We start from the raw sequence: 25,034 nt of genomic DNA, 5'->3' as shown, positions 1-25,034 counted from the left end.
TTTCAGGAATCATTACATGGCTATTTAATGAATGAACTTTATAGATAATCCTTCCTTTCCGAAGAGTCATTTATTCCAGAAGAAGAGGGAAAGAAAAAGAAAACTAAAGAAAAATGAATGATCAAACTGAAGGGACATGCCAAGCAAAAGAGAAGGGTTTACAGAGTCAGATGAAGATGTGAAATGCCTCTGATGTTTGGCCTATCCAGAGGCTTTATCCTCAGAATGGGTGGGCTAGGTAGAGGCCAGAAGTCTTGGCTGTCCCAGGACAGCCTTTATAGAATTCAGACCCTATAGACTTGTGAACAGAAGAAACAGTCCCTATAGAATTCTCTTTTGTGGTCCCGAAAAAGGGAAGAAGATGAATGGGAATCGGAATATATGACTGGTAAAATATGGCACATTATTTGTTTTTGGAATGATAACCATCTAGCGGTGATAACCAGTTGGCAGTTTCAACTAAGATTTCAGGAGTCAAATGCTTTATATTCAGTAATGTCCTATTTCTTCCTTGTCATTTTAGACTGCAGTGATGATTGAGCCCCTCTAGCTTCAACACCAACTTAAAAAAAGGGAGGGAGGAAGAGAAAAACAGTGAAACATTGGAAATTAATATTCTTATTATGAGAATTATCTTTAGGAGGTAGAATGGTAAGCAAAGCACCAAATATGAGCAGACTTGCAAGAGCTATGTGAGACCCACCCCAGTATTTTCTGAAATGCAATATTTGAAGCCTATTCTGAATCAAGTCTTGATAATATAAATAGCATAGAAAAATTCCTTTTTGTTGTTGGACAAACCTTACCAGGAAGGCGACATATATTTCCATTTTTATTTTAATTCTTGCATTGATGTATATTTATATATAGCTCCCAAATATGAAAATAGCTCTGATAGCTGTTTTTCTTCTCTCATGTAAGCATTCCAGTAACAAAATAATCTTCAGATATTTCAGTCCATCCTGATTTGTAGTATTCTGTTTAATTTTTCTGTAAGCTCCTCCTCCAGCAAAACAGCACTTTAGAGATATTTTCAGCCCAAATTGGATTTGTAGCAGAAAGAACTAGACTACACAAGTGCTCTTTCAGAAGTGGGTGTGTTTGTGGTTCAATATTTTAGTGAAGAATGAAATTCATAATCTTGCTTGTAGAAAGTCAACATAAGACTACATTTTGTAGATAATGTTTCAGGTTTCTATTATACAGATGTTTTGCAATGTGGTGAGTAGTAGAATTAGGTAACTTTATATATGAAAAGGAAAAAGAAGGTGGCGTAAATCAATGGAAAGTTTTGTCAGTAATATATAATGTGACATCTTTTTAGAGGCCAGTTGATATGAAGTTGCAAATGGTTACCATTTTTAAGTTTTTCTCCTTCTGAAAGGGTAAGGAGGCCAGTTGTAACTCTCTTGTACCCCTCTCCTCTAAAGAAATACCTTTTTTTTTTTTTCCCCCAGTTGGACTGTGTCCCTTAAAAATGGGATGTAAAAGTCATGTTGCTTATGTTGAAGCATACAGCAGAAATTAAGTTCTGCTGTATTTTGGCAGTGCATGAGGTTTGATGGTGTCATTTTAGGTTGAGTTTTTTTGTTTCAATATGCTTAAATGTAGATTTTTTTCATTAAACTGAGGATAATTTAAAATAACTTCAGTGGATGAATTAAAAATGATACAGAGAGGATATCCAGAGCTTGACTTCTAGAATGGTTTGAACTTTGTTCTGGCAATCTTCACCACAGGATTATTTATTAGAAGCTTGATATTACTCCAGAAATTGGGAGGGGTTGCAGGTGTCTGCTTCCATTGTCATTCTAATTATGAAGCAGAGATGTAGTTTTGTACTCAGGTTCTAGCATAAAACTTTTTGCCAGAAGTTTCTACTTTTAAATGATTTTGAATCTTCCTTTCACAATCAATTACAGGGTATGATTGCAGGGATCAATAATTAGAAAATTGCTGATGAATATATTATACCAGCTCTAGCATTCTTTTTTAAAAGGGATCACTTTGTTAGCAAGTGTAATACAGCACCCAAGTTAAATTCTGTTCTGTAAATGCTGTTACATCTGGAATTGTAACCAACTTAGTTAATGGGTTACAATAGAATGGGAAAGGCAGTTAAGCAGTGCAGAAGATATTTTGAGATTTGCCAAGAAAGCAGTTTTCAGAAAGAAGGATAGTTACAGTTCCCTCCCACAAAATCAAGAGGTTTTTCCTTTGTGTGCTTCTGTTCTTAATGGATACCTTAGATAAAATTTCTGCATTGTATCTTATGTGAGGAGACTTTGGCTGGTGATAACAGATGTTAATACATGTACTCTTCTGAGTACACCCAGGAAAAGGGACAAATCAACTGTACCACATAAATTACCAAAGAGAGAAAAAAAAAGTGTATAGAGCGTTGACCTATTTTGGTTTGCCACAGCAGGGTAATTCCAACCAATGGTATGTATGGACTAGAAAGCTCCAAAAACTGTACAGTTAGCATCAATGTATTCATACTAGGTGATGTAGATGTCTCCATCAGCAGTAAAAATAAAAATTCATTTCCAAAGAAGCCTGTTTTCTGTTCTTATCTTTATCATAGTTTTTCTTCTTCCTTTAAATCCTACACTTAAAAATAAGATCAAACACAGTGTTTGCGTTTTCTTCTGGTATCCTAACTGTTTTCTTGTTTGACAGCATTTGTGTAAAAAGTCCTTTTCAAGTAGTAAATTAATTTGGATAGAAGGCTTGCCACCTGAATTCATTACATGCTGGCAGTTTAGATAAATGGATATTATGATCTCAGCATATTTCGGCCCAGCACCACTGTGTCTATTTGCAAATGTCTAAGAAAGTGATAATATTCCTATCAGTTTCAGACTGCTAAAGAAAAAAATGGGGTAGAATTTCTTATTTATATTTATAGGATGCCTGTGGGGAAGACAGCAATGCTGTATATGGCAGTTTGTGTGGACATGTGGTGCTAAACATATATTAAAAAAAGATAACAGACCTTTTGACGTTTCTTTGTAGAAATATGGAAGAAAAGCCAGAGTAGATCAGTAATTGACAGCTATGCAGGAGATGCATTTCCAGATTTCTTTCTGAAGAAATATTTCACAAACTTACAATTTCTTTCAAAGTCTGTAATCCATCTTTAATTATTTTGTTGATTTCACAGTTGTATTTTACAAGGTTGATGTAATGTCTGCTTCCTGCCAACATTTGATATGGACAATCCACTTTGTCATTGCTTTGATGAAATGGCAGGCTGCTTGTAGTTGCAGTACTTGTTTGGCTTTTTTTTTCAGGGTGTGTGTGTGTGTTTGTGTGTGTGAACTGAGCATGGGTAAAGGCTTATCAGCTGCTTAATGCCACAGCTTAACAGGAAGATATGTGGGGAGCTGCCAGTTTGTACCACGGACAGAATGGGAAGCGTGTTCAGTGCAGTTCAACGGATGGGCATTTAAATGTACCTGGTTCTGTACAGCTATTTCTTCTATTCCTACTTTTTGAGTGTGCCTTTATTGCCACACATGCACTTGAGAGCGTTATTTTGCTACCTGGTGTCCATTTAAAAGGGCTTTGGCGTTCCAAGCAGTAATTGGGACTGTTGGAGTGCAGGATTCCTCTCTTTGGGATCAGGAAGCCCACGCTGCTCCGTGACTGTTGCAGGCAGCAGTGGCACTCAGCCATGGTGTCACGGTGTCAGGGGGGTGGGGGACACGAGGGGCTTCTGCTCACTCAGCAAAGTCAGTGGCCGTACAGTGTGTGCTTTGGGATTGTCTGACATGGGTCCATCCAAAGGTTGTCTGTCCTAGTCCAGGTGAGCATCTCCTTGGGATGACATACCTTCAAGCAAGTGTGCAATCCTGGTTGGGGTTGTTCATGTTTAGTTACACAGAAATAGTCATTTCTACTAAGTACTTCCTTGAATCTATTCTTAGCAGTGCAGCTTGCCTTTAAACAGGTTTCTGAGAGTTTGCAGCAAGGAGTGGAAGAGAATGTCACTTTCTCCATTGGAGGCTGGGCAGTGAGGGTGTTCTGGCTCCACTGTTTCAGAGTAGGGTAAGAGATTTGGAATATTTTTTCCCTTGGTAAATGCAGTGCATGGATAGGGATATTTAGGCCAATTGCTATGGAGGAGTTTAGGTTACTATGCAAAGCAGTATTTATTAGTAACATTTGCATATTGAAATAAAAAGTGTGATGCAATTAAAATTACCTGCACTGAGGATTAGTTTGATCTCTGAGGGGAAAAACATTCCAAGAGTGTGCACCCGTGCACACACATGCACAAACAAGTGGCAAAATCTTTGTATCTGTAGAAGGCCCCTTTCTTAAGCCCTTCTTCTTTTCCAAAGAAGCAAATCAATGAAGTAGAGAAATAGGGACAAAGTATTTCTGCAATGTGTGATGAAGCAAGTGGGTATAAAGGTTTTGTAAACTCATTGCAAGGTGTAGAAAATCAATGTGGCTCCTCTATTGTGTTACACAGAAGTATTTCAGTGAATGCCCTGGCCAACAAAGTATACCAGAAGTGCCAAATGCGTTTAGAAATAATGTACTCTTGCTCTTGGGGTCGCTGGAATTTAGATTGCACAACACTGAATACTGTGGATGGCATTTGGCTATTCCAGTGGAGGATCCTAGTTTCTTGTTTAAAAAAAAAAATCCTTTTCTGGTGTTTACATCTTGAGTGTTGATTCAGTTTGGATTATATTTCTTTCATGATAAAGTATGTATAAACATTTAAAAAAGGTGTGGCACAGTCAAGTGTTTTCATTATTTGTATGATAGGTTTGAACATCTATTCCAAAGTATCAGTAGGCACCTGCAGAAGCAAAGTGGGTTTGTAGCACCTGAACACATTCCGATTTGTGCAATTAAAGTAGTTTACAGAGCAAGGAAGAAAAGAGTATCACATACTGAGGTTTGATGTCTTTTTCAGGGAGGACAAAAGAGTTTTGATTCTTTCACTCCAAGTTTAGCCTAACTATTGTGTAGGGGAGGAGGTTTAATGAATCATTGTTTAACTTTGATACTGCCAAGTATTTGACCATTAAACAGTCTGAAATGTGTACATAGCACTTTGGTGACAGACCCTTATTTAACAGTGATTAATTGGCATTCAACAGTTATTTAATTACTTTGGAAGAAATCTAACAACAGTGTGTGTTCTGATTAAGCTATTTGATGTAAAAACAAACATAAGACTGCTGAAGAGAGCACGTCCTCTTTTGCAGCTTGCTGCTAACACTACACATCACGTGGAAGCCTGAGTGATTGAAATGGTAGATACTGTTCACCAGTTGGGATGCTGTTGTAATATTGGCATAATTAATCCTTGATTTCTTAAAAGACTTTTTTTTTGTTAGTGGTTTGGTGAAATTTGACTGAAAAGTTTTAGATGTAGTATATTTTTTTGCTTTTGCAGCCACTCACTGGGACAAATAAAGGAGATTATATATGTATATATTAATAAAGGTATTAAGGGAGCTTAAAATTTTTTGTTAATTGGATATACTGGACTGATCTAAGAATTATTGTTTCATGCCATGTATATGTATCTCAGATATGCTTACATAAAGAGTTTGGGGTTTTTGGAAATACGAACCATGGTAGCAAGGCAATGTTGATAGTCTGTAAGTTTAGGAGAGAAGGCTTTAAAGGTTTTGGAGAGAAAATATAATTTTCAGGGTGAGGGGGCACGTCAGTTGTGCAGCTCCTGCACTTCTTGAATGGCAAGTGCAACAGTTTCCATAGTCTGAAGACCCATTCTCAAAAGTTAGGTTTGCAGGTTCTGGTAGAAGCTGTAGTCATAACTGTAAGCATTTTGAGTCCGGACTCCAAACAGGTACTTTAACTTTTAAATCTGGAATGTTTTCTCTTGCATGCTAAATAATGCATAAGCAAGTCGCTGATTTACTGTGCTTTCAGTAAGTGGAAAGAGTTGTTTCTTCATACCTTGTGAAATAGACCTCTTGTACTTGTAGATATCCTTATAAGTGAAGCAATTGCTTTGAATGCAATACTGTAATGGCTGTGGGGCATCTTGTGGATATTTCCAAAGCATAACATTTCTGCTTGGAAGTGCATTGCTGTCCCTGCTACATGGTGAAGGAATTTGCTTGCTTCAGTGGGTTACTGCACCATCCTTCTGTGTAGGGCATGCTGTATAAAATGCCAGTTCAGTTACATCTATGTGAACAAGATCTGAAATGCATCTCAAGAACTTGTGTTTTTTCTTCTGCTGTCTCTGTGGTAATAGAATTGAAAAACAGCAATGACAGAAATGAGGCTAAGGTTTGTGGGTTTGTCACTTGCCTTTGGCTGTAGAAAAGCATCAATGGTCACCAGATAAACAGTAGAGGAGGGAGATACAGACCTCTTAGCAATAAGTACAAGATTATCCTGCTGTTAATTACTTCAGGTGTCGTTTTCCAGAATTTCTATGTGCAAACACTAAATAGACTAATTTTTCAGTAATATGAAAATTCAAAAACATTAAAGCTCTGTTATCAGGGATTCACTTTAATATTTATTTGGGAAGCAGCTGATTCATATTGCCACTGTTTAATTGTATTAGGTGGACTGTGAAAGGTTCCAGTTTTCAAGGATTGCCTTTTTCATATACCATTTTTTTTGCTCACTCAAATTTTAGTCAGTGTCATTTTACAGAATTACTGTATTTACATTTTAAAGAGGATTAGGCAGATTAAAAGATGTTTTCATGTTTTATTGATAACATCAGATTAATTTCCACTTTACTAGTGGCAGTTCACAGAACTTGTCAAAACAGAGGCTGTAGAAACATTGTTATACTTAACAATTTCATAAGGCAGTTGCAAAAAAATAGACTTTTGGCAATTAATTAGCAGCATTACCTCTGGGAACTGAAGTGGTTGGTGGTAGCATGGAAAAGACAGTGAATCCAGGGATTGCAGGGGATGACTTGGGTCAGTTCAGTTTTCTGTCATGACCATGATGCTCAGAGAACTTCACTGGAAGAGGAGTCACTCTTGATGTGCTGGCATTGCTGGATTGCTGGAGGTGCCAGCACTGGCCTGACCTTGCTGTGGCCAGGGAAAAGTGGCCAGCCTGAGTGACCTTGCTGCTTCCTGGCAGTGTCACGTGGGATGGCCTTTGCGCAATGGCTTCTTGTAGAAGTCTGAAACCACTACAAAGAAAACTTACTTGGGGTTAAAAGGCAAAGGATCATTCTTAGGCTGAATTAAGGTGGGATTTGCTTGCTATGGGAATAATCCTTTGCCCTTGTGTACAGCTCGTCATTGGTGGCTCTCACAGCCTTTCATGGAGGGGCTTAGCACTGTCACCTCTTCTTGCTATGCTCCTTGCTATGTAAAATAAAGTGAAGTCACTCAGAATGATGCCTTGAGAGGCTGCCTGGAACAGAGGCTAGACAGTGTTAAAGGAATAAAGTAGGTATTTATTAAAAGGCCTTCAAAGGATACACCTTGGGCAGTACTAGAGCCTGGCCAAGGCTACAGCCACAATGGATGATGGATCATACATTTTCACACTTTTGTAAGTTTTGGTCCATTTACATTTTGGGGTTAATTGTCCAATTACTGCCTCAGATTGCGAAGTTCCATCTTCCTAGATCAGTCTCCTCAGTTCGCTGTTGTTCATACTTCTTGGGCCTGAAGTTGCCACGGTGTCCTTGGTTCTTGGGCTGGGAAAGAATTGCTTTGTCTAACTAAACTGTGAAGAGGACTTGCTAAAGCTTTAGATGAAGTTCAGAATTGTATAATAATGCAGTACAGAATCTGGAAAATAGGAAAGCTAAAATTTAAGGCATCAAGAAGACAAGCAACAAAGCTGTGAATAGATTTCTAATGCCCTGAGCCCAATCTGTTATCCCACCTAGTTTCCCTTAGCTGCCCTTCCTGGACACGCCACCAAGGAAAGCTCTATCAATAGGAAGCATTTAGCATCTTCGAATGATTTTCTTTTTGCCAGTGAAGTCTTGGTTCATTTGAAAATAACCTAGAATGTGATATTTGAGGATATTAAGAAGCCTTAGTGACAGTGTGTATGCAGCATGTGCTTGATCACTCTTCTGTGACCAGTCTCCATGTAAGAAAATCATGGGAAAAAGAAAGTTTAAAAAAAAGTCTTGGACTTCCTTCTGATGTATCTACCCTGATATAAGTAAAAGGGAGCATCTCCTACAAAAAAGATAAAAGAGATTTTTTTCTGAGTCTTGTGCTGCTGTATACCCTTCCTCTCTCTGTGCACAGTCTAAAAACAGGATGAATTCTGCTGTTGGCTGCCTGAAGTAACTGCCTTGGGTGGTGAAGTACTGCAGAACAAGCTCTTTGCCACCAGTATGTCTCTTCAGAGTCATGTCCCAGACCTGAGCAGAGGATGTGTTCTGCATTGTTTGGTGTGGAACAGACATTGCCTTGAAAAAGAAATGAACGTAAAAGAACTGTGGGTAGAAAACTAGCTTGATGGTTGCTACAGAAGTTACTTGAGTATCTCTTATCTCTAAATTACGTTGCCAGCGCACTCTGTGGAAACTTTAAACTTGCTTTCAGTTTAATGAGCTCCTTTGAAAAGGAAAAAAAAAGTCTTTTGTTGCCAGCGCAGTGAATGTGTTTGTACCAGTTAAAAGTATAATTGAATCAAGATATAAGCAGATAACAAAGCAATGTGAATGCATGTATGGGCATTGCACACCTTAGAAATGGCCAGATTCCCACCCCTGCTTTCGTTTCTTTCCTGTTGAGTAGAGATACTGATTAATAGAGAAAGATACTAATCCACTTATGGGTGGCAGTGCTGTGACTTTAATTATTAAAGAAGTCTTGATATAACTGATTTTTTTCACTCAAGTAGAACTTGGGAAAATAGAGAAATGTAAATGCTTCACTGACAGCAGATTAAAAATTATTTTATTAGCTTTAATAAAGATCAGTATTGTCAATGTTTTGAATAAGTATAAATGTAAGGCTGCATGAATGCAAATCTATCTCAGATTTTATTTTAGAATAAATAAAATAAAAAAACGCCAAACTTGTCTGCAGTTTGAATCCGTGTATGATGTTGAGGGGTGAGAACAGAAATGCTAAAAAAGATCAGTTAGATCAGCTATGATCTGTCTGAGACATGCATGCGCTAGTGAGTTTCAGTCAAGGATAGGAGCAGATTTTGGCTGATGTTGCTTGATGAAACTTGCATTATGTTGTCTGAACTGTAAACCTTTACCTGCAGATGTTAAGCTTATAAAGCATGTATGTTTCTCCTGTTAAATTCAGTTGAAATATTACCTTAAAGCCCATTTACATATTTTTCTAGCTGTTAAAGTAAAGGTTTTATATTTGGGTAGAAGGCATTTGTAAAAAAATTATTCTTTTTCTAAATATAGTGCAGTGGTTGTAGAAGATTCCCTTCATGGAGGTTTCCAGAATTGTCTTTTTAGAGTCCAGCTGTTTCGTTTTATTTGTTTTTGAAATGGTAAAACATGTGTCTTTTCAGGAATAATACTTACTTCCCTTTTGTTTTTCTTCTCAACCCTGTTTCCATAGGAAGAATCTTAAATCGTTTCTCCAAAGATATTGGCCACTTGGATGACTTGCTTCCATTGACGTTCTTGGACTTCGTGCAGGTAATTCAGTTGTGCTGTCCAAGACTTCTGCACCGCATTCTGCATTTAGATTCCTGTATGCTTTGCTGAAGATCAGCTATTTGCCACAGATGTAGCTGAGTTGAATGAAAGTACTTGTTTGTGAAAGAAAGGTGCGGTTGAAATTTAGCGTGTCAGTAAAAAGCTAGCATGAGTAATAACTGGCAGGTAGGAGTGGCTACACACAGCTTGCTATTATGTCAAGATTTCAGCTCATAGTAGCTACATGCTTGGTAAATTGCTCCTGATTTGCCTCCAAGCAATCTGGCAAGCTTATTGCTGTTATAAGAAATATGTCCATAGTAAAGAAACAATCAGCTCACTTGAAAAGATAGCGCAGATTAACCTAATTACATGTCTACTTCCACAAAGAATCAAATGCTTACCACACCGTTTCAGATTAAAATAGGTGTGGCTATTTACAAAGAAAAGATTAGTAGTAATAGGGTGAATATAATAGCTGTAATATGAACAAGTGAAATAAGTTGCTGCAGAAAAGAAAGATGGACAAAGCATTGAGATTTTGATGATGATGAAATGATAAAGGATTATATATGACATCAAGGTAATTTTTATGTTGCAGTTGCTATTAATCTTTCTTGTAAAAAATTGCAGGAGGATAAATCTGAAAAAGAATGTTCATACTGTATGAAAATAACATGAATCACAGAATACACAGAATTGTGTAGGCTAGATAAAAAAAGACTTAGTGGATTATCTGGATCCACTTAGTGGATCACACCTGTCATGCTGAGGTCAGAAATGTTTCTTAAGGTGCTATTGCTAGCTTTGCTTCATCTCCTAAAGATAACTTATTCAGCATCTAAACCCTGTCTTGACTTATTTAAAAATAAACCAAAGACATTTCAAGTTGAGCAGTTTATTCATGTTGTTCTTACTGAACTCTTGAAAATAGGAAAAAAAATATTCCAAGGAGCAAAAATGCCCATTAAGATAAACTGGGTTTTGTAGTTTAGTGAAGTAACTGAAATTGAAATGTATGTTTTGTTTTTTAGATTTTTACAGTGACACTTTAAAGTATCATTTTGGGGAAGAAAGGAACGTGATGTATTTAACCTATCAATTACAGGAGTTGGGGTTTTTTGTGATTTAGGAAGGTGCTTACAGTGAACATTAGGATTTTTAATTCATGGCCACTTAATTTAATGTAGTATAAATTAATTTAAATTGTTCTTGAAAGTGCAGTATGGTTTTTCTATAAAACCCTATTCAATTTTTACTGTCTGTACAGATTCAAAGTCTTCTTCAGTCTCGTTAACTGTCTTAATTAGACAGAATATCTTACTTTACTTCAGCTGTCTTGAGACTATACATATGTACCTTCTTTTTGACTGGAAGTTCAGTGTGTCCTTCAGTCCTTATCCTCTTCTCTTAGCATACAGTTTGCATCCACAAAGTCAAACCCATCTGTCCTGCACAGTGTCCATTGAGCCAGAGGGGTTTATATGTGCATTAGTGTGTCCCCTTTACAGCAGACTGCTCTGTGTGTGTGTTCATACAATGTACTGCTCATGGCCAGAGCATCCTCTGGGTCCTGTGACCCTGATATAAAATGATTAACCATTTTCTTTAGTTCTGTGCACTTAAAATAATAATGTGAGAGTTGTGTTGCAAGGCCACTTGCATGGTGGTTTTATTGCAAGAAACTGAGTGGGTGTTTTGCATGCCCTGGCATGTGGTTTAAAGACATGTGGGGTTGTCTGAGGATGCAGAATTTGCTGGGAAAATGTTACAGAAGTCTGCAAAAGCAGAGGGAGCCACAATTGGTGTGATCTTGTCCATACTTCCTTTTGTTGGCAGACCCTGAAGCAAACTGTCTTGAGAATTGCAATGTCTTACTTTTGATGGAGCAAACTGATCTGCTTCAAAAGAAAGCTGAGAGTGTCTATGCTGTGTGCATGGCACATGGTACAGGGGTCTGAATCATCTACCAGCACATTGGAAAACTTAGTCATTGACCAGTGTATAGATCCTTTAGGCAGTGTGTGCTTTCCGAAACTTAACTGGTCTGGAATGAAAAGTGAAGGCTGCTTCTCTAGATAGGATTGTTTTCTTCTTTCAAGCTTCTAGTGTAAACCACATTTGGTAGATATTTTCCTTCGTCTTGATTAATTCATGTTTTTTTTTTTTTAATTGGCTGTTGAATTATTTGTCAAATTTTGGAGTTTGCTTTTTAAGTGAAAAGTTTTTGCTTTCCAAAAAACAAAGTAGATTTTACAAGTCCAGTACACTAGTAAAAATATGCTGTGCTTCAAAGCTTGCCTGTTCTATTTGGCATCAGAAAAGAAAATTTAGGTTCTTACTGTTGATTAATAATGCACTGCTATCCATAAGAAAAAAAACACTTTCTTCTTGGCAGGTTATCTAAAATTTACTCTTCTTGATTGGCAGGCTTTTTGCTTAGTGGATGCTTTTGAAATTCAAGAGCAAAGATATATTTACTTCTGATGAAGCAGAGATTTTTACAAAGGATAACTCTTATCAATTATGATAGAGATCTTTTGTCACTTGTTTTGTTTGCAGGTGTCTTTTGTAACACTTCCTATAATCCCTTCAGGAAGAAATATTTTCTTCTTTCTAAAAACAGTATTAGCTGTATATAAAAGCTCTGATCCCAGCCATTATTGTTGATTCTTTGAGAGACATTTCCCAACATTCATTGTTTAAATGGTTGTCAGGAGGAATCAAGTGAAACTTAATAAACAATGCAGTAACTGGTTCATCTTACTTTGTGTGTAGAAGCTTTTCTTGAGCGGATTTGCATTGAAGAAGTGGTCGTTTTTCAGAGTTATTGCTAGGATCATTGTGAAGCATTCCACCTTTTTACTGTATTGGCAAGTGAGTGTATAATTTCAGCACAAATAAATTCAGTGTGATTGGACACTCAAAAACTACAGTATGAGCCAATTTAAATACCAATAAATAAATAAATAAATGCCACCTACTAGTTCCAAAAATTTTGTAATTATACAAAATACAGATTTTTAAGCAATGCTAAAAATTGATAATATTCTTTTTGGAGTATGTAATAAGATTTATGGACTGCACTGCAGCCATAATGAGCATTATTAGTCTAGACAGCTATACTGGATGGAAATTAATTCTTTGAACAGGAAGTGTTTCATTTTTTACATCTTCCATTGAGTTAAGAAGAATATAGACTCTCTCCAAAACAGTGGATAGTCTCAACACTTTCTTGTTAAAGCAAAGGTGAAAGGTATGTGGCAAGCACAGAAATGCATCATGAACCTTGTGTATTCCTTTGAAAATCTGGTTAGATATTTCAAAACCATTGCTTTGCAATATCTCCCAAAGTAGCAACTCACGTTGTGTTTAAAGTTTTCTGCCATCTTTTCCTTCTTTGGTTTGAAGTGCACCAAAATATAACACACCTGTCTTGAGAGACTGAAGGCAAGAGAAGCAGTCCTCACTAGAAGGCAGTAATTTATTTCTTATGAATTTTAACAGCATATGAAACATCTCATGGTAGTGCAGCTGACTGTGTTTTGTGGAAGTTACTGCTGTATCCACAAGGTTTATGAATTAAAAATAAGTCTCTTTTATGAGAACATGTTTATGGCTGTGTTTGACTACATGGCTGGAACAGAACCCTGTGATTAGATGTGAAGTAGAAAAATGGAGAAGAAACCAAAGGTTAAGTTAGGCATTTCAACTAAGATATCTTTAATGGTACATTTAGAGTCCAGTTTGAAGCTCATTTAGGTAGAAAAAAACCCCAACCCTTAAAATCTAAAGTCTATGTCTGGGTCTTATCTTCTGTAATGAATTCTGGCTGACCATAAGGTTCCATACCAGTTAAAAACATAAAATAGGAAACAGTGCTATGTTCACTATGACGCTTGTTATTTCTTCCAAATATGGCATTAAATTTGTTTGTAAAATCAGGTAGTTATCAATGTTTGTAGGTTGATTAAGATAGTTGAAAAGCTAAATTAACTTGTTTGGTGAAGATGGTGAGGTTTTCGCTATTTTCTTGTGAGCTTACATATTTTTAACTATTGTTAGCCTCCTTAGCCTCAGCCTGCATCTCCTTTTCTTTTTCTTAACTGGAATTACGTGTTTTTGGCAGCTGTTCTCCAACTAAGTTACAATCTCCTCAGGTAAAGGACAACTTGTATGAAGGCCATTACAGCGCTTTAAAACTTTCTAAGAGGATTTAAGCATCTACTTTATTTAGATACAAATGTTGTGCCTTAACCTTTGTAGGAATGTAAGGTTCTGTTGGTGTGGACTTCACTGGTAGGTGCAGGGTCTGTAGTTTAAAATCATGGGCTCACGGGATGCTTTGGGTTGGAAAGGACCTCAGAGACCATCTAGGTCCAAACCCCCTGCCAGGGACAGGGACAACTTTTACAAGACCAGGTTGCTCAAAGCCTCATCCAACCTGGCCTTGAACATTTCCAGGGATGGTGCAAACACAGCTGCCAGAGCCATGCTTAGCTCAATGCAGCACTAATAAAACACAACGTGCTAATTGGGAAAAAGGTCAGCCAAGAAATAGAATAAAATTTTGAGGGAGTATTAGGAATTAGGAATTAAAATTAATGAGGGGGTATTAGGAATTGAGAATCCAATATATTTAATAGTGGTTTATGCACATTAGCCCAGATATTCCTAAGTGGCCAGTATTTTGGATGCTGTGTTTTTGAGAGCTCATCAAAGGCTAAATCCTATTCTGACTCAAGATAGATCTTGAGGCTTAACATCTTTAAACTCTGATCTCAGAGTTTGTCAGATAAGTACCCAAACTATTGCTTGGAAATTATATCTGTAAACCAGTTGAGTACATAGGATGGTGAAATATATTTCAGTCTTCCTTTTGGTTTTGTAAATTATTCTGATAAATTTTAAGGGGATGGTTTTTTCTGTAGTTTCTCGTCCTTGTAATTTTTCAGTGATCTTATTACTTGTTAACAGAGTTGATTTTCTGCTTTACTTTCAAGTGAATTTGAGTAATTAATGTGATGGCCCCTTCATTTTGATTTCTTACCCTGCATTAGATTGAGGGGAGGGGTAAAAAAATCATGATCTGTTTTGTTTCTGGAGAACACTGTGAACATGTGAACTATCTGCAGCTGCCCTTGAAAAAGGGCAGTGATTTATTGAGGAAAACTGAATTGCAAAACCTTTTTCCTCCCCAAAATCAACAGCTTGACTGAGTTTAAATAACTGACTTTTCATATCCTTTCATCACACACAAAGACCTAATCCTGAGACTACTTGAGCCACCAATGTAGGCTGTGGCTGAGACCACCACTGAATGTGCCATTCCCTTCTCACTACACACAAAACACATTGACTGCAGCTTTATGAAGTGAAAATACTGAAGAAAAGGAAAATGTGAAGGAGGTGTCCACAGTCATTTCTTAAAAAAAAAGAGAGAAAGAGGGGGGAAAAAAAAGCTGCTGCATCTGGATATTAGGAACAAAAAGTGCCTCAGACTGGAATAATAGCTTGGGTCACTTGCTTTCGTATGTGCACAAGAGTGGAACTGCCGTTCCTTGTTTCAGTACCACTGACCCCTGCATTTTATTGTGTGAGGATGTCAGGGAAAGTGTGTAGAAGGAATTCCAGGATCTTTTAGTTTAACAATGACGTTGTTATTTTGTGCTTTCTGTGAGAGGTGGGATTCCTGAGGAGCTTGTTGTGTTGTTTTTTCCCGTTTAACTGAGTTTAGTCTGTGTTCATGTGTGAGTTTTGAGGGATATTTTTATTCCTTAAAGAATAATTCTTTCTGTGTGTTTTCATGTGCGTATTCAAAATACGATCACAAGTGTGTTGTAAGAAAATAACCAGTAGTGGGATCTGTGTTAAATGTCAACATACTCTGTTGAGCCTGGTACATAGTGCAGACCTGTGGCTTGGATACCTTGGATACTTTTTAGCTTCCCTTCTGCTGAATCATGGTAGTTTTGCTGTGCTGAGGTTTAAATGGAAAATAAATAAATTAAAGAAACACAAAACAGTTGCCTAGTAACACTTGACAACTGAAACCTTACAGGACATTTTCTTGCTGTACCTTCCCAAGACGTATATTTCAGGACATCTGGCTATTGCATAATAAAAGACCAATTGAAACCTAAAGAAAAATAATAGGGGTATATATTTTTTTCATTGGTAACTTTTGGGCTCTAATTTCAGAAAAGGTTAAAATGATCATTGCAATAAGATCCTGATTTTTGCTGTGGTCATGCAGTATTTGCACGTGCTTTCAGTTTTGGTATTTTTTTTAAATAAACCCACTGTCTTGCTAAAAACAAGCAAACAAATAACAGGGGTGGAAGGTAGTGGAGGTAGAGGAAGCTTGGGTTGCATTTGTGTCTCCTAGACCAACATGCAGAAGCTGTGAGTTTAGCACAGGCACTTATCTAAATAATGCAGTTTTTTATTGACCTTTTCTTCCTCTGTCCACTAATGTCTTGATTGTTAAATCTCAGTAGCCAATTGGTCTTGTTGATGGTGACCAGCAGTGGGAGATAATCTATGCCAAAGCTATTGCTGTTCTTTATTTTGTACCTGTCATCACATTCCTTAGAATAGAAGGGTGAGTACCTTGCATCACACAGACTGCATATTTACTCAGATTGGTGGTGTGTGTACAGGATAAAATGTGTTAAGTCTGGAGTCACTGCTTATGGGTTAATTCCTGTTTATATGTGGACCTCTGTTTTCCAGGGAAGGTTAAGGGTCTATTCTCACTACAGTGGCAATGTATCCCCAGTCTAAGCCTTTGCCTCATCCCCTTTTGAATTTGTTTTTCTATTTATGTTCATTTGTAGAACCTTTATAATAGGTATGCATGCAATTCTTGACACATTAGTGTCAAGGCAGCAGAGGTCACTACTGTAACAAAACTAATTTGTGTAGGAACATAGTGTAACTGCTTTAATATTTTAGGGTGTTTATTTACTTGGTATTATAAAATTTGAGGATACAACCCTTTATCTTACATGGGAAAGAAGGTAAAATAATACTGAAAATGTGTTGTTTTTCCTTCTTGTCCTCTTGCCTCCTTTGCCACCTTTCTTGTTTTTCTTAACTAATTTCCTTTTAGTTTTTGCACTTCTCCATTTATATGGTAAAAGTAGGTCATAGTTTTGTACTGGGATCCTTTCATTTTTCATTGAACTGTGGAATACAGGCGGCTTGAATATAGTGCTCTGAAAAATAAAGTCAGTTTTCAATTTGTGGAAACTAATTCTGTCTTCTCTTTTTCTAGAGCATATGAGCATTGTGAGGTGCAGTCTTTGTCCTGATTTCTCTAACATTTGAGCAGATTGAGTATTTTTATAGTTGGAACCTGTAAATACAAAATTACAGTTATGTTTAAATTATTTCTTCACCAAATGGGCTTCTCTGTTTTTTTATCAGCTTACTTTCAATATATTTTCAGATAAAAGAAATCAGGATAGTTGTATGGAAGTCCAGTGATGTTCACCCTGTTCTGTGTGGTTTAGAAGTTTCCCTCCTTTGGTTAAAGTGGAATTTGTAAAAGTTCCAGAAAGAGATTCTGTTTGTTTGGGGCTGTTCATATCTGTTGGAAGGTATTTTCTTCTTTGCTTTTTTCTTTGTGTGAAAGACGGCAAAGAAATATCCTGCAAGTGGATTTATGTTTGTAAGTAAACTTATATTCTGTAGTTTTCTCCTTTTCTTTTTGGTCTTTCTTTGTGTATATACTACTCCTGTTTTTAGTGCCAGAGTGGGGATTTTTACTATAACTGTTTATAGGTATTTTCATGACTTTTTAAGCAATATTGCAATCTATCATATCTGTGTCTCAGACTAGTGATTAGTTTCAAGACTTCTGAAAATCATTAACATTTCTAACACTTTACACTAGCTAGAAATATTTTAATTCTGCTGTCAGTCACAGAGTGTAACAATCCTGTTCCAAATGGTGATAAGTACAAATCTTCTACATTGCCTTAAACTACTGATATACTATAGATAGGACAATGTCTGCTTACAAATAAATTAGGATTTCACTGTTTGGCAAAAGGATTGGAGATTTCACTTTCGATTCATGGAGGAAGGAGAAACTTGGGGTTAATTTGAATTACTAAGCCATGTTAGCTGACATGTGTATATGTGTCTGTGTGTGTGAAATCATTATGGGTAATTATGCCCGAAACAAACATGTGGGACAAGGAATTATCTTCAGCAAAAGCAAAGACTTCATCTGACAGAAATGTTCTGCCAGGGTTATGTGCGCATCTGCACAATATAAGAAGTTTTTTCTGGCTGAAGCTGATACTGTGGCTACTTGGTGAACTCTGCAGCTGATTTGAAAATTCCAATGAGTTTGTTCATCAAAAGGTAGAGGAGACTGCATTGTGGACAGTTCTGTATGACAAAAGATGAGAGTTCAGGTGGTAACTGAATGTCCTATGTCTTTTTGTTACATCTTTGTATTACATCTACGTTAGAGAGCATCTTTGTATTGTTAAAAAAAAAAAAACTGCTTCATTTGGATTGTACTCCTGAAATATAAAAGCCTGTGTGTTTGGAAAGACTCATTCAAGAGCTTAATAGTATCTGTTCCTGCACAGTGGAAGAATAGGATGCTGAGCAATTTCATTTTCTTCCACAATCATATCCCTAAATCATTTTCTTAATGGTTTTTGAAATCAGTCTAATGTTTCAATAAGCAGAGCTCTCTTGCTATGAATGTCACTCGTATGCTAAAATAAAGGGTTTAGATCTTCTTGTAAAACTGCTGGGTTTGGTACTCGATTGAATTGTCCAGCCTTCTGTCAAACACAACAGTTAGAAAAACAAATTTTCAATTTTCTCACTAATGGAAAGTCTGGATTTGGGGATCAGACCTGGAATCAGTTACTTGCTTTAGTAAGTGTGCCTTTGTTGATGGTTTGTGATAAAATAAAGCTTCTGAAAGGTCTTCCTGTTGGTTTGCTGTGTATTTGTAACACACAGAGAATGAGCAAAGACTTAGGACAGTAAATAATGTTTATTCTCTGCCAAGGAATTTTCTTTTTACTCACTGTGTTCTGGACATGCACGGAACAGCTGAACTGGGTGAAACGTGCTGGTGATGATTAGTTTAAATATGCTGAAAACATCACACCACTATTCAACTTTTTGGAGCTGAGTGATCACTAGACATCATGTAGTACTGAAAAATTACAAGTCAGGAGTTTATTTTGAAATAGAAAGTAGTATTTTATCTCCCTATCAAAGTGGCAAAGCTCTGGGGAAGATAAGGGAAAAAAACATCAGGGACAGGTTAAAAAGCGGGGTTTTTTTGCATATCTGCTGTGAAAGAGTGTGACCTGAAGGAAACAGAAGGTAGTTTTATTTCTTAGGATAGCTGATGGCTGGACTCCTTAATATTTTTCATAGTTTTTATTTAACTGAGGCAGAGAGGCTGTTGTGGTGTTTACAGAAATATGAGTAGTTCATTATTCCACCTAAAAATAAACACATGAATAGTGTATTTCTAAATAACAAGAACAACAGTAAAATGCTTAAAAGCTTGTAGATGCTGTAAGGCTGAAGAGCTGTGGGGAATTGATACTCTCTTTAACAGAAGAGCCCACAGTCTGAATGTAGCACAAAGCTTTTAAAGTTGTTGAAAGACCCAGAATTGACTTCTGATGAAAGTTAGACTTGGCTGAGCAGAAGAGGTCATGCTGCTGAAAATGAGGTATTCTTGAGGAGGGTGCACAGCTGCTCTGGCATTATCGCCATGAGGGACAAGAGACCTGAGGCAGGAAAGTACAAGACTCAAAGACAAAGTTCGGAAAACTGTGACACATGAGGTGCAGTGTTTGTGGTAAGCACAATTTTGCTAAACATTTTAAAAGAACTGCAAAAAAAAAAAATGTGCATAGCATGTGTAGGAATGTGATAACATCATCATTAGCTCGGAGGAATTCCTCACAGGAAGAGCGGACAGTATTTCAGCAGGTAAATTAATGGTCTATACCAGAAGGACATGAACTAGTGCCATCAGTGGTCTGTCTAGATCAGTGTTTTTTTCTCCAGCAGTGGCCATAGGAGATGCTTTTTGGGGAGGGCTTGAGCTACTTTCTGTGATCCTTTCCCTGTTTAGTACCCCAGCACTTACAGTTTTGTACTAGGGGTGTCAAAAGGCCTAACTTTTCCCAGCCTAATTTTTCCCAGTCCTTTTACTATGTATTTTTTGCATCATTTTGTATTGACCTGTAAGATCTGCATCCTAGTAGCCTGAGAACAATGAGACATTTGTTCATGTTTTTTGTTCTTATTCTATGCATGTGTTTTCCATAATTATCACTGAAATAAAATCTGCTTTCAGAAGGGCTGTAATTGGGATTAAACTGAGACAAAATCAGTGAATCAGCCTCTGTTGGTAAAGTGCTAAACACATGAATAAAGAAACTGGGAAATACACCACTTGTAGCAGTACTAAGGAGAAAAATACCCGTTGTTGAATCAAATGTTTTGGTTTCATAAAGCTCTGTGCTCACTTGGGGGTGTCTTGGGCTTATACAGCTGGGGAAACATTATGGAAGTTATTTCTAAGAGATAGAAGAAGTTGTCAAGCCATTATTTATTTTCCTTTAAACATACTACTTATTTGACAGCAAGAAACTGATAGAGGAGATACAAATATGGATTGTTCTGGAAATCTTGGAGCAAGTGCAACAGCTGACAAAGTGACCACATTTGGCAGTGGTGGTGGATATTGCAGGCACAACCCCTCTAAATTAATACGATGGAAAAGGGATGCTTTCTGCTACCTGAGGAGTAACTCTGGGAGTGTTGGGTGATGCCAGACATTTTTCTGTAGTGTTTCAGGCAGGTTCTGGCAAGAGCTGTCAGGAAAGCAAAGCATGTGTGTGTGCGTGTTCTACACTCACTGATTAATGCTGTTTCCTCAAGCTACCATGTAAAGCGGTGCTCAGTATCTGAGGTGTTCCACAAGAAAACATATTTTTCATGGTACAAAGACCATTGTAGTTTATTTGAATAGTTCTTGTGTGTGCACTTTTTGTCCCTTGGGAAAAGAATACAGCCGAGGCCTGTTCACAGGAGAAGTGACAAACAGCACTGTTGAACAGCAAAATATACTAACTCTTTGTATTATTCATACAGGGAGATCACAGGAAAGTTAAAACTAACTCCCGTGACTTCAGGAAGAAGACCTCTCACTTTTCTATAGATCCTCATTGCAAAGTTGTGATTTGCTGCCCAGATCACTGAGAACACTTCTGTGGAGATGTGCTTAGGGGGTACAAGGTGCAATAAACAAGGAACACTTCAGAAAATCAAAGATCCTGCTCGAGATTTTACTGCTTATAAATACAAAAAATATATTGTCCACAGCCATTTCTGAGAATGGCTATTGGCGCTGTCATTTTGTGCATGACAGTATTGTTTTCCATGTACAGTGGGGATAAGCAAGAGCTGCATGCCTAAGTAGAGACCATAAAAGCTTGGTTTTGCATGGAAAACTTGTATTAGGTGGAAGTAACTTAGTACTGTGGCCAAAGAGCCTTGGCAAAAAAACTTTTTACATGTGTAAGTTTATTATAAGAAAGAAGATAACTTCTATATGTTGTAGGAATGTAGTGCGGAGTTTTAAGGGATGAGTATTTCAAGTATCTGCTATAATCACCAAGTCCAGAGCTTAGTTATGTCTCTGTTTCTAAAGCATCAGGTCTGGAAGTCTCAGACAATGTATGGACTGTGATTTTTGAAAACTGCTGTTACAGTCAATTTCTGCATGAGACAGTTAAGCCTCCTCGCCCAGGGTGCCCAGAGAACCTATTTCTATCCTTTCGTGTAGGCTGAGAGATTACTGATGATAGGATGCTGTTTAAATTTGAGAGTGGTGGCAGTGCCAATGTATTAAAGAAAACACCCTTTTTATTATAAGGTCACTTGTTAAAGAACAATTGCACACAGTTCGCTGTGACCTCAAACAAACATTAAGGCTTCTCACTTAATGACAAATGCATGCCAAGTCAAATGAATGAGCATGTTGGTGGCACAGAAAACATTTGCCCTGAGGAGCTCAGTATATGCTTGTTCACTTGGAAAAACAGTGATCTAGAAGGACTGTCTTGTAGAGACGAGAACAAATAGGAGGTGCTAGCATTAAGGATGTGATTGGAAATTTTGAATACATTTCTGTGATGTGTCTGGCAGAAGCATTCAGCCCATTTGCAGTGACATATTGATTTAGTTAGGTCGCCCCTTGTCGACTAATTGCAAACAGCAGGATTCAGAGGAGAAGAGAGCGTCTCGCAGGAGATAAGATGAACTTGCTCTTTTTGAAGTTTTAGAGCTGGCAGTATTTAGTTCTTCCTTTCTTCGTTCAATTTATCTGAATTTATAATTTTCATTTCTTCTCCAGCTGTGTCTTTTTCCCCCCTTTCAGTGCATTGGTTGTGGTGGTCTTTAAATTCCAAGTTTTCTCATGGATGCATGTTTTCCTAAAGCTGAATTAGCACTTGTTGAGAGCTGTCATTCCTGTCAAAGATTGCTGTCCGTGGTTGCTTCAGAAAATGACATTGTTGTCAGAGATGCCACTTAAATATTGTATATCTCATGTGTTCTCCTTTACTCATAAATCTTCATTGCATTTTTGCTGAAGACAAATGTGTTCCTGGCAGTTTGATGCAAGCAACAGTATAAACAACCATATATACTTATTTTTAACCTGTTCCAAAAGAAAACACATAAATTTTATTTAAAAACTAATTTGAAGACAAGACTACTCACCTCAACTCAGCTGCTTTAAGTGAGTAAGATGAAGTAGAATTGTTTAGGTGCTAGTTTCTCTTTGGAAGTTTCCTGTGGCTTTTTGTAATAAAGGAGAAAAATGTAGAAAATCTACGCAGTGGTTCTGGGTGGAGCTGGCCTGTGTAAAGTGTTTATCACTCTGATCTTCTCACTGCAGTGTCATCTTCCCAGGGAAACTTGTCTTCTGGTCTCCCAGTGTAACCAGCCACCTGTGCAGTTGTTTTTTTTTTTTTTTTTAACAGAGATGCTGGTCAGTCAGTCTGGTTTGAAAAAGTCTGTTTGAAGTTAAGGAAAAAAAAAAAAGCATTCAAGGATAAAGAAAATGTCAGAACTGGATTAGGGATTGATTGTGCATGCAGTTATTTGGCAGAGTCAACAAGGAAATAATTTCAGTCAGGGGTAGGGGAGAAGGAGGAAGAAGGGTGATGCCAAGCAAGTATGAACAGAATGAGGTTTTGTAGTTTCTTGACCTGGCTTTACTTCAGACAGCACAGCCTGACTGAGAGTGCCCAAAATTAATGTAGTGAAGGTTCAAACTGAAATTGAGGACATGTGCCTTTGCCATCATTAAATTTTTATGACTCTGTGGCAGTTCTGGGGGCTAATAATTCTTGGGGGAGTGTATACTGGGGCCCAGGGAGCAGCATTTAGGAATTGGGGCTGAGTAGGTGTACTTGGCTTCTGCTTCTTAAGTATTGGTAAAACCGGTCCTGGAACACTGCAGTTCTTGCATGGGATTTGGCTGTAGATTCAGTCATCAAAATTTAGGCTCGATGGGCTTGAGATGTTTACTTTGCTGTAGTCAGAGGGCATCAAGTAAGTACAGTTAGTGAATTGTAGCAAGATATTCAACCATAGGGTCATTAGGTATGCACTTAAAGGTTAGATGAAGTTACCAGCCTCGGACATGTTTAAAAGATGCATAGACCATGCTTAAGGACATGGTGTAGTGGTTGGCTTGGCAGTGCTGCACTAAGGATTTGACTCTATGATCTTTGTGTCTTTTCCAATCAAAACAATTTTACTATTCTATTAATCACTTTTTAAACTTCTAAACTAGGGCAGGAGTTACACTATGTAGGCCATATCCAGACTCCCAGAACAAAGTTTCCAAGCCTCAAATCCCATCCCTTGTGCTCCTCTCATTGATTAGAGATCCTACCAGGTCAACAACTGCAAGTGCAGAATAGTGTGGTTCGTCTAGTAGAGGATCCTTATACCATGTTTTTCTGTTCTGTGCTTGTGGTACAGAAATATCTGTTATTCCTAGATATAGACCTATTTGAGATAGAAATCCCAGAATACCACTCTCAGCGCCTGTAAGAATAATGGAGAACTAGTCATCAGATGATGAAGGGAAAGCATGTTTCCTAAGAGAACGTGCTGATCAGAGCATTCATTTCCCCAGAGGGTTATGGTTGGGTATACCTGCTGCAGTAAAAAAGGAGATTTTTAAGGGAAAAAAAGCCACAGTAAATGGAGTGACTGACCAGATCACGGGGGAAATCTCTCAGGACTCTTGTAAGCAAGAGGATACTTCCCAACAGAAACAGCATGTGCTTCTCTGTACTCTAGGGACAGACGGTGTGCAGGCTGTGTGTAGGAGGTTCATCTTTCTCCAGGGAAATGGAAGCAAGTTTAAAGGTGGACATTGTACACTATATCTCCATTTGGAAGCAATGGTCTTTTCCTGAAGCTATCCAGGTCTTGATAGCCAGTGCATCTGTTGTCTTTTGTGCAAGGTGGCCTTGTTTCAAATACTGTGCAGATAGCTGTAAAATGTAATTCATCAGCTCCTGTGTTTTTATTTTGGTTGCTCTTTTCCTTTTTTTTTCAGTTTGACTGTTACTTTCTACACAATCATTACATTTTGAGTGCTAAAATTAAGAAATACATTAAAAGGTGCTGCGTTTGTCAACCATATTTCTTTTATGTAGGAAAATCTTGGACTTTTGATGCAACTTCCCACTGTAAGCTAATTTTACCATGGGAAGCCTAGATACCCAGTCATGAGTGTTTCCTGCTGTTTGTCTCCAGAGAGGAGAGACACCAGACACTCGTGTTATCATCATTGTCACCATGCTGATTATCTTGGGTCCTACAGCTTGCACACAGTGAATCTGGTAGGAGTTGGGGCAGTCTCCATCTGCAAAGGTTGGTTGTCTCTTGTGAAATTCAGGAGCTAGAACCTTTGCCTTACCTCACACAGTGACTGCATGATTACAGTCTGCAAATGGTTGTGTCTGGCTTTCAGACTACTTCATTAAGAGTTAATTTATATGCAAGTTTGGTTTTCAAAAAAAAAAAACACAACACACATGACTGATCCACCCTATCATAAATTTTTATAATGATAAGGTGGTGCAGGCTCATCTAAAATTCCTTCCAAAGGCGGTGTCAGATTTTTACTTTAGTCATCCTAACCATCTTTTCCTTCCCTGTATTTCTACTGTAGCAAGGCTTTGTTTACATGAGCTGGATCCTAATAGTTTTACTCCCACTCCCACCCCCACTGGCACTTTGCAACATATTGTAGATTATCATCACTAAAACTTCAGATTGGCTTTTTTTTTTTTTTTTTTTTTTTAAGAAGCATTTGTTTTTC

General features: G+C 37.6%; 1 protein-coding gene across 1 annotated transcript in view; it reads left to right on the top strand.

Annotated features, from left to right (window-relative positions):
• Positions 1 to 25,034, top strand: part of ABCC4 (ATP binding cassette subfamily C member 4 (PEL blood group)) — a 142,452-nt gene that overhangs the window by 67,941 nt on the left and 49,477 nt on the right. Inside the window, exon 20 of the mRNA XM_066313444.1 lies at positions 9,540 to 9,619. Coding sequence (XP_066169541.1) covers positions 9,540 to 9,619 — 80 coding nt within the window. The remainder of the gene's footprint in view (positions 1 to 9,539; positions 9,620 to 25,034) is intronic.

Source organism: Sylvia atricapilla, chromosome 2, assembly GCF_009819655.1.
Source record: "Sylvia atricapilla isolate bSylAtr1 chromosome 2, bSylAtr1.pri, whole genome shotgun sequence".
NCBI classification, from domain to species: Eukaryota; Metazoa; Chordata; class Aves; order Passeriformes; family Sylviidae; genus Sylvia; species Sylvia atricapilla.
Note: the sequence above shows the minus strand (reverse complement) of the source record. Positions and strands in the feature narration are given on the sequence as shown.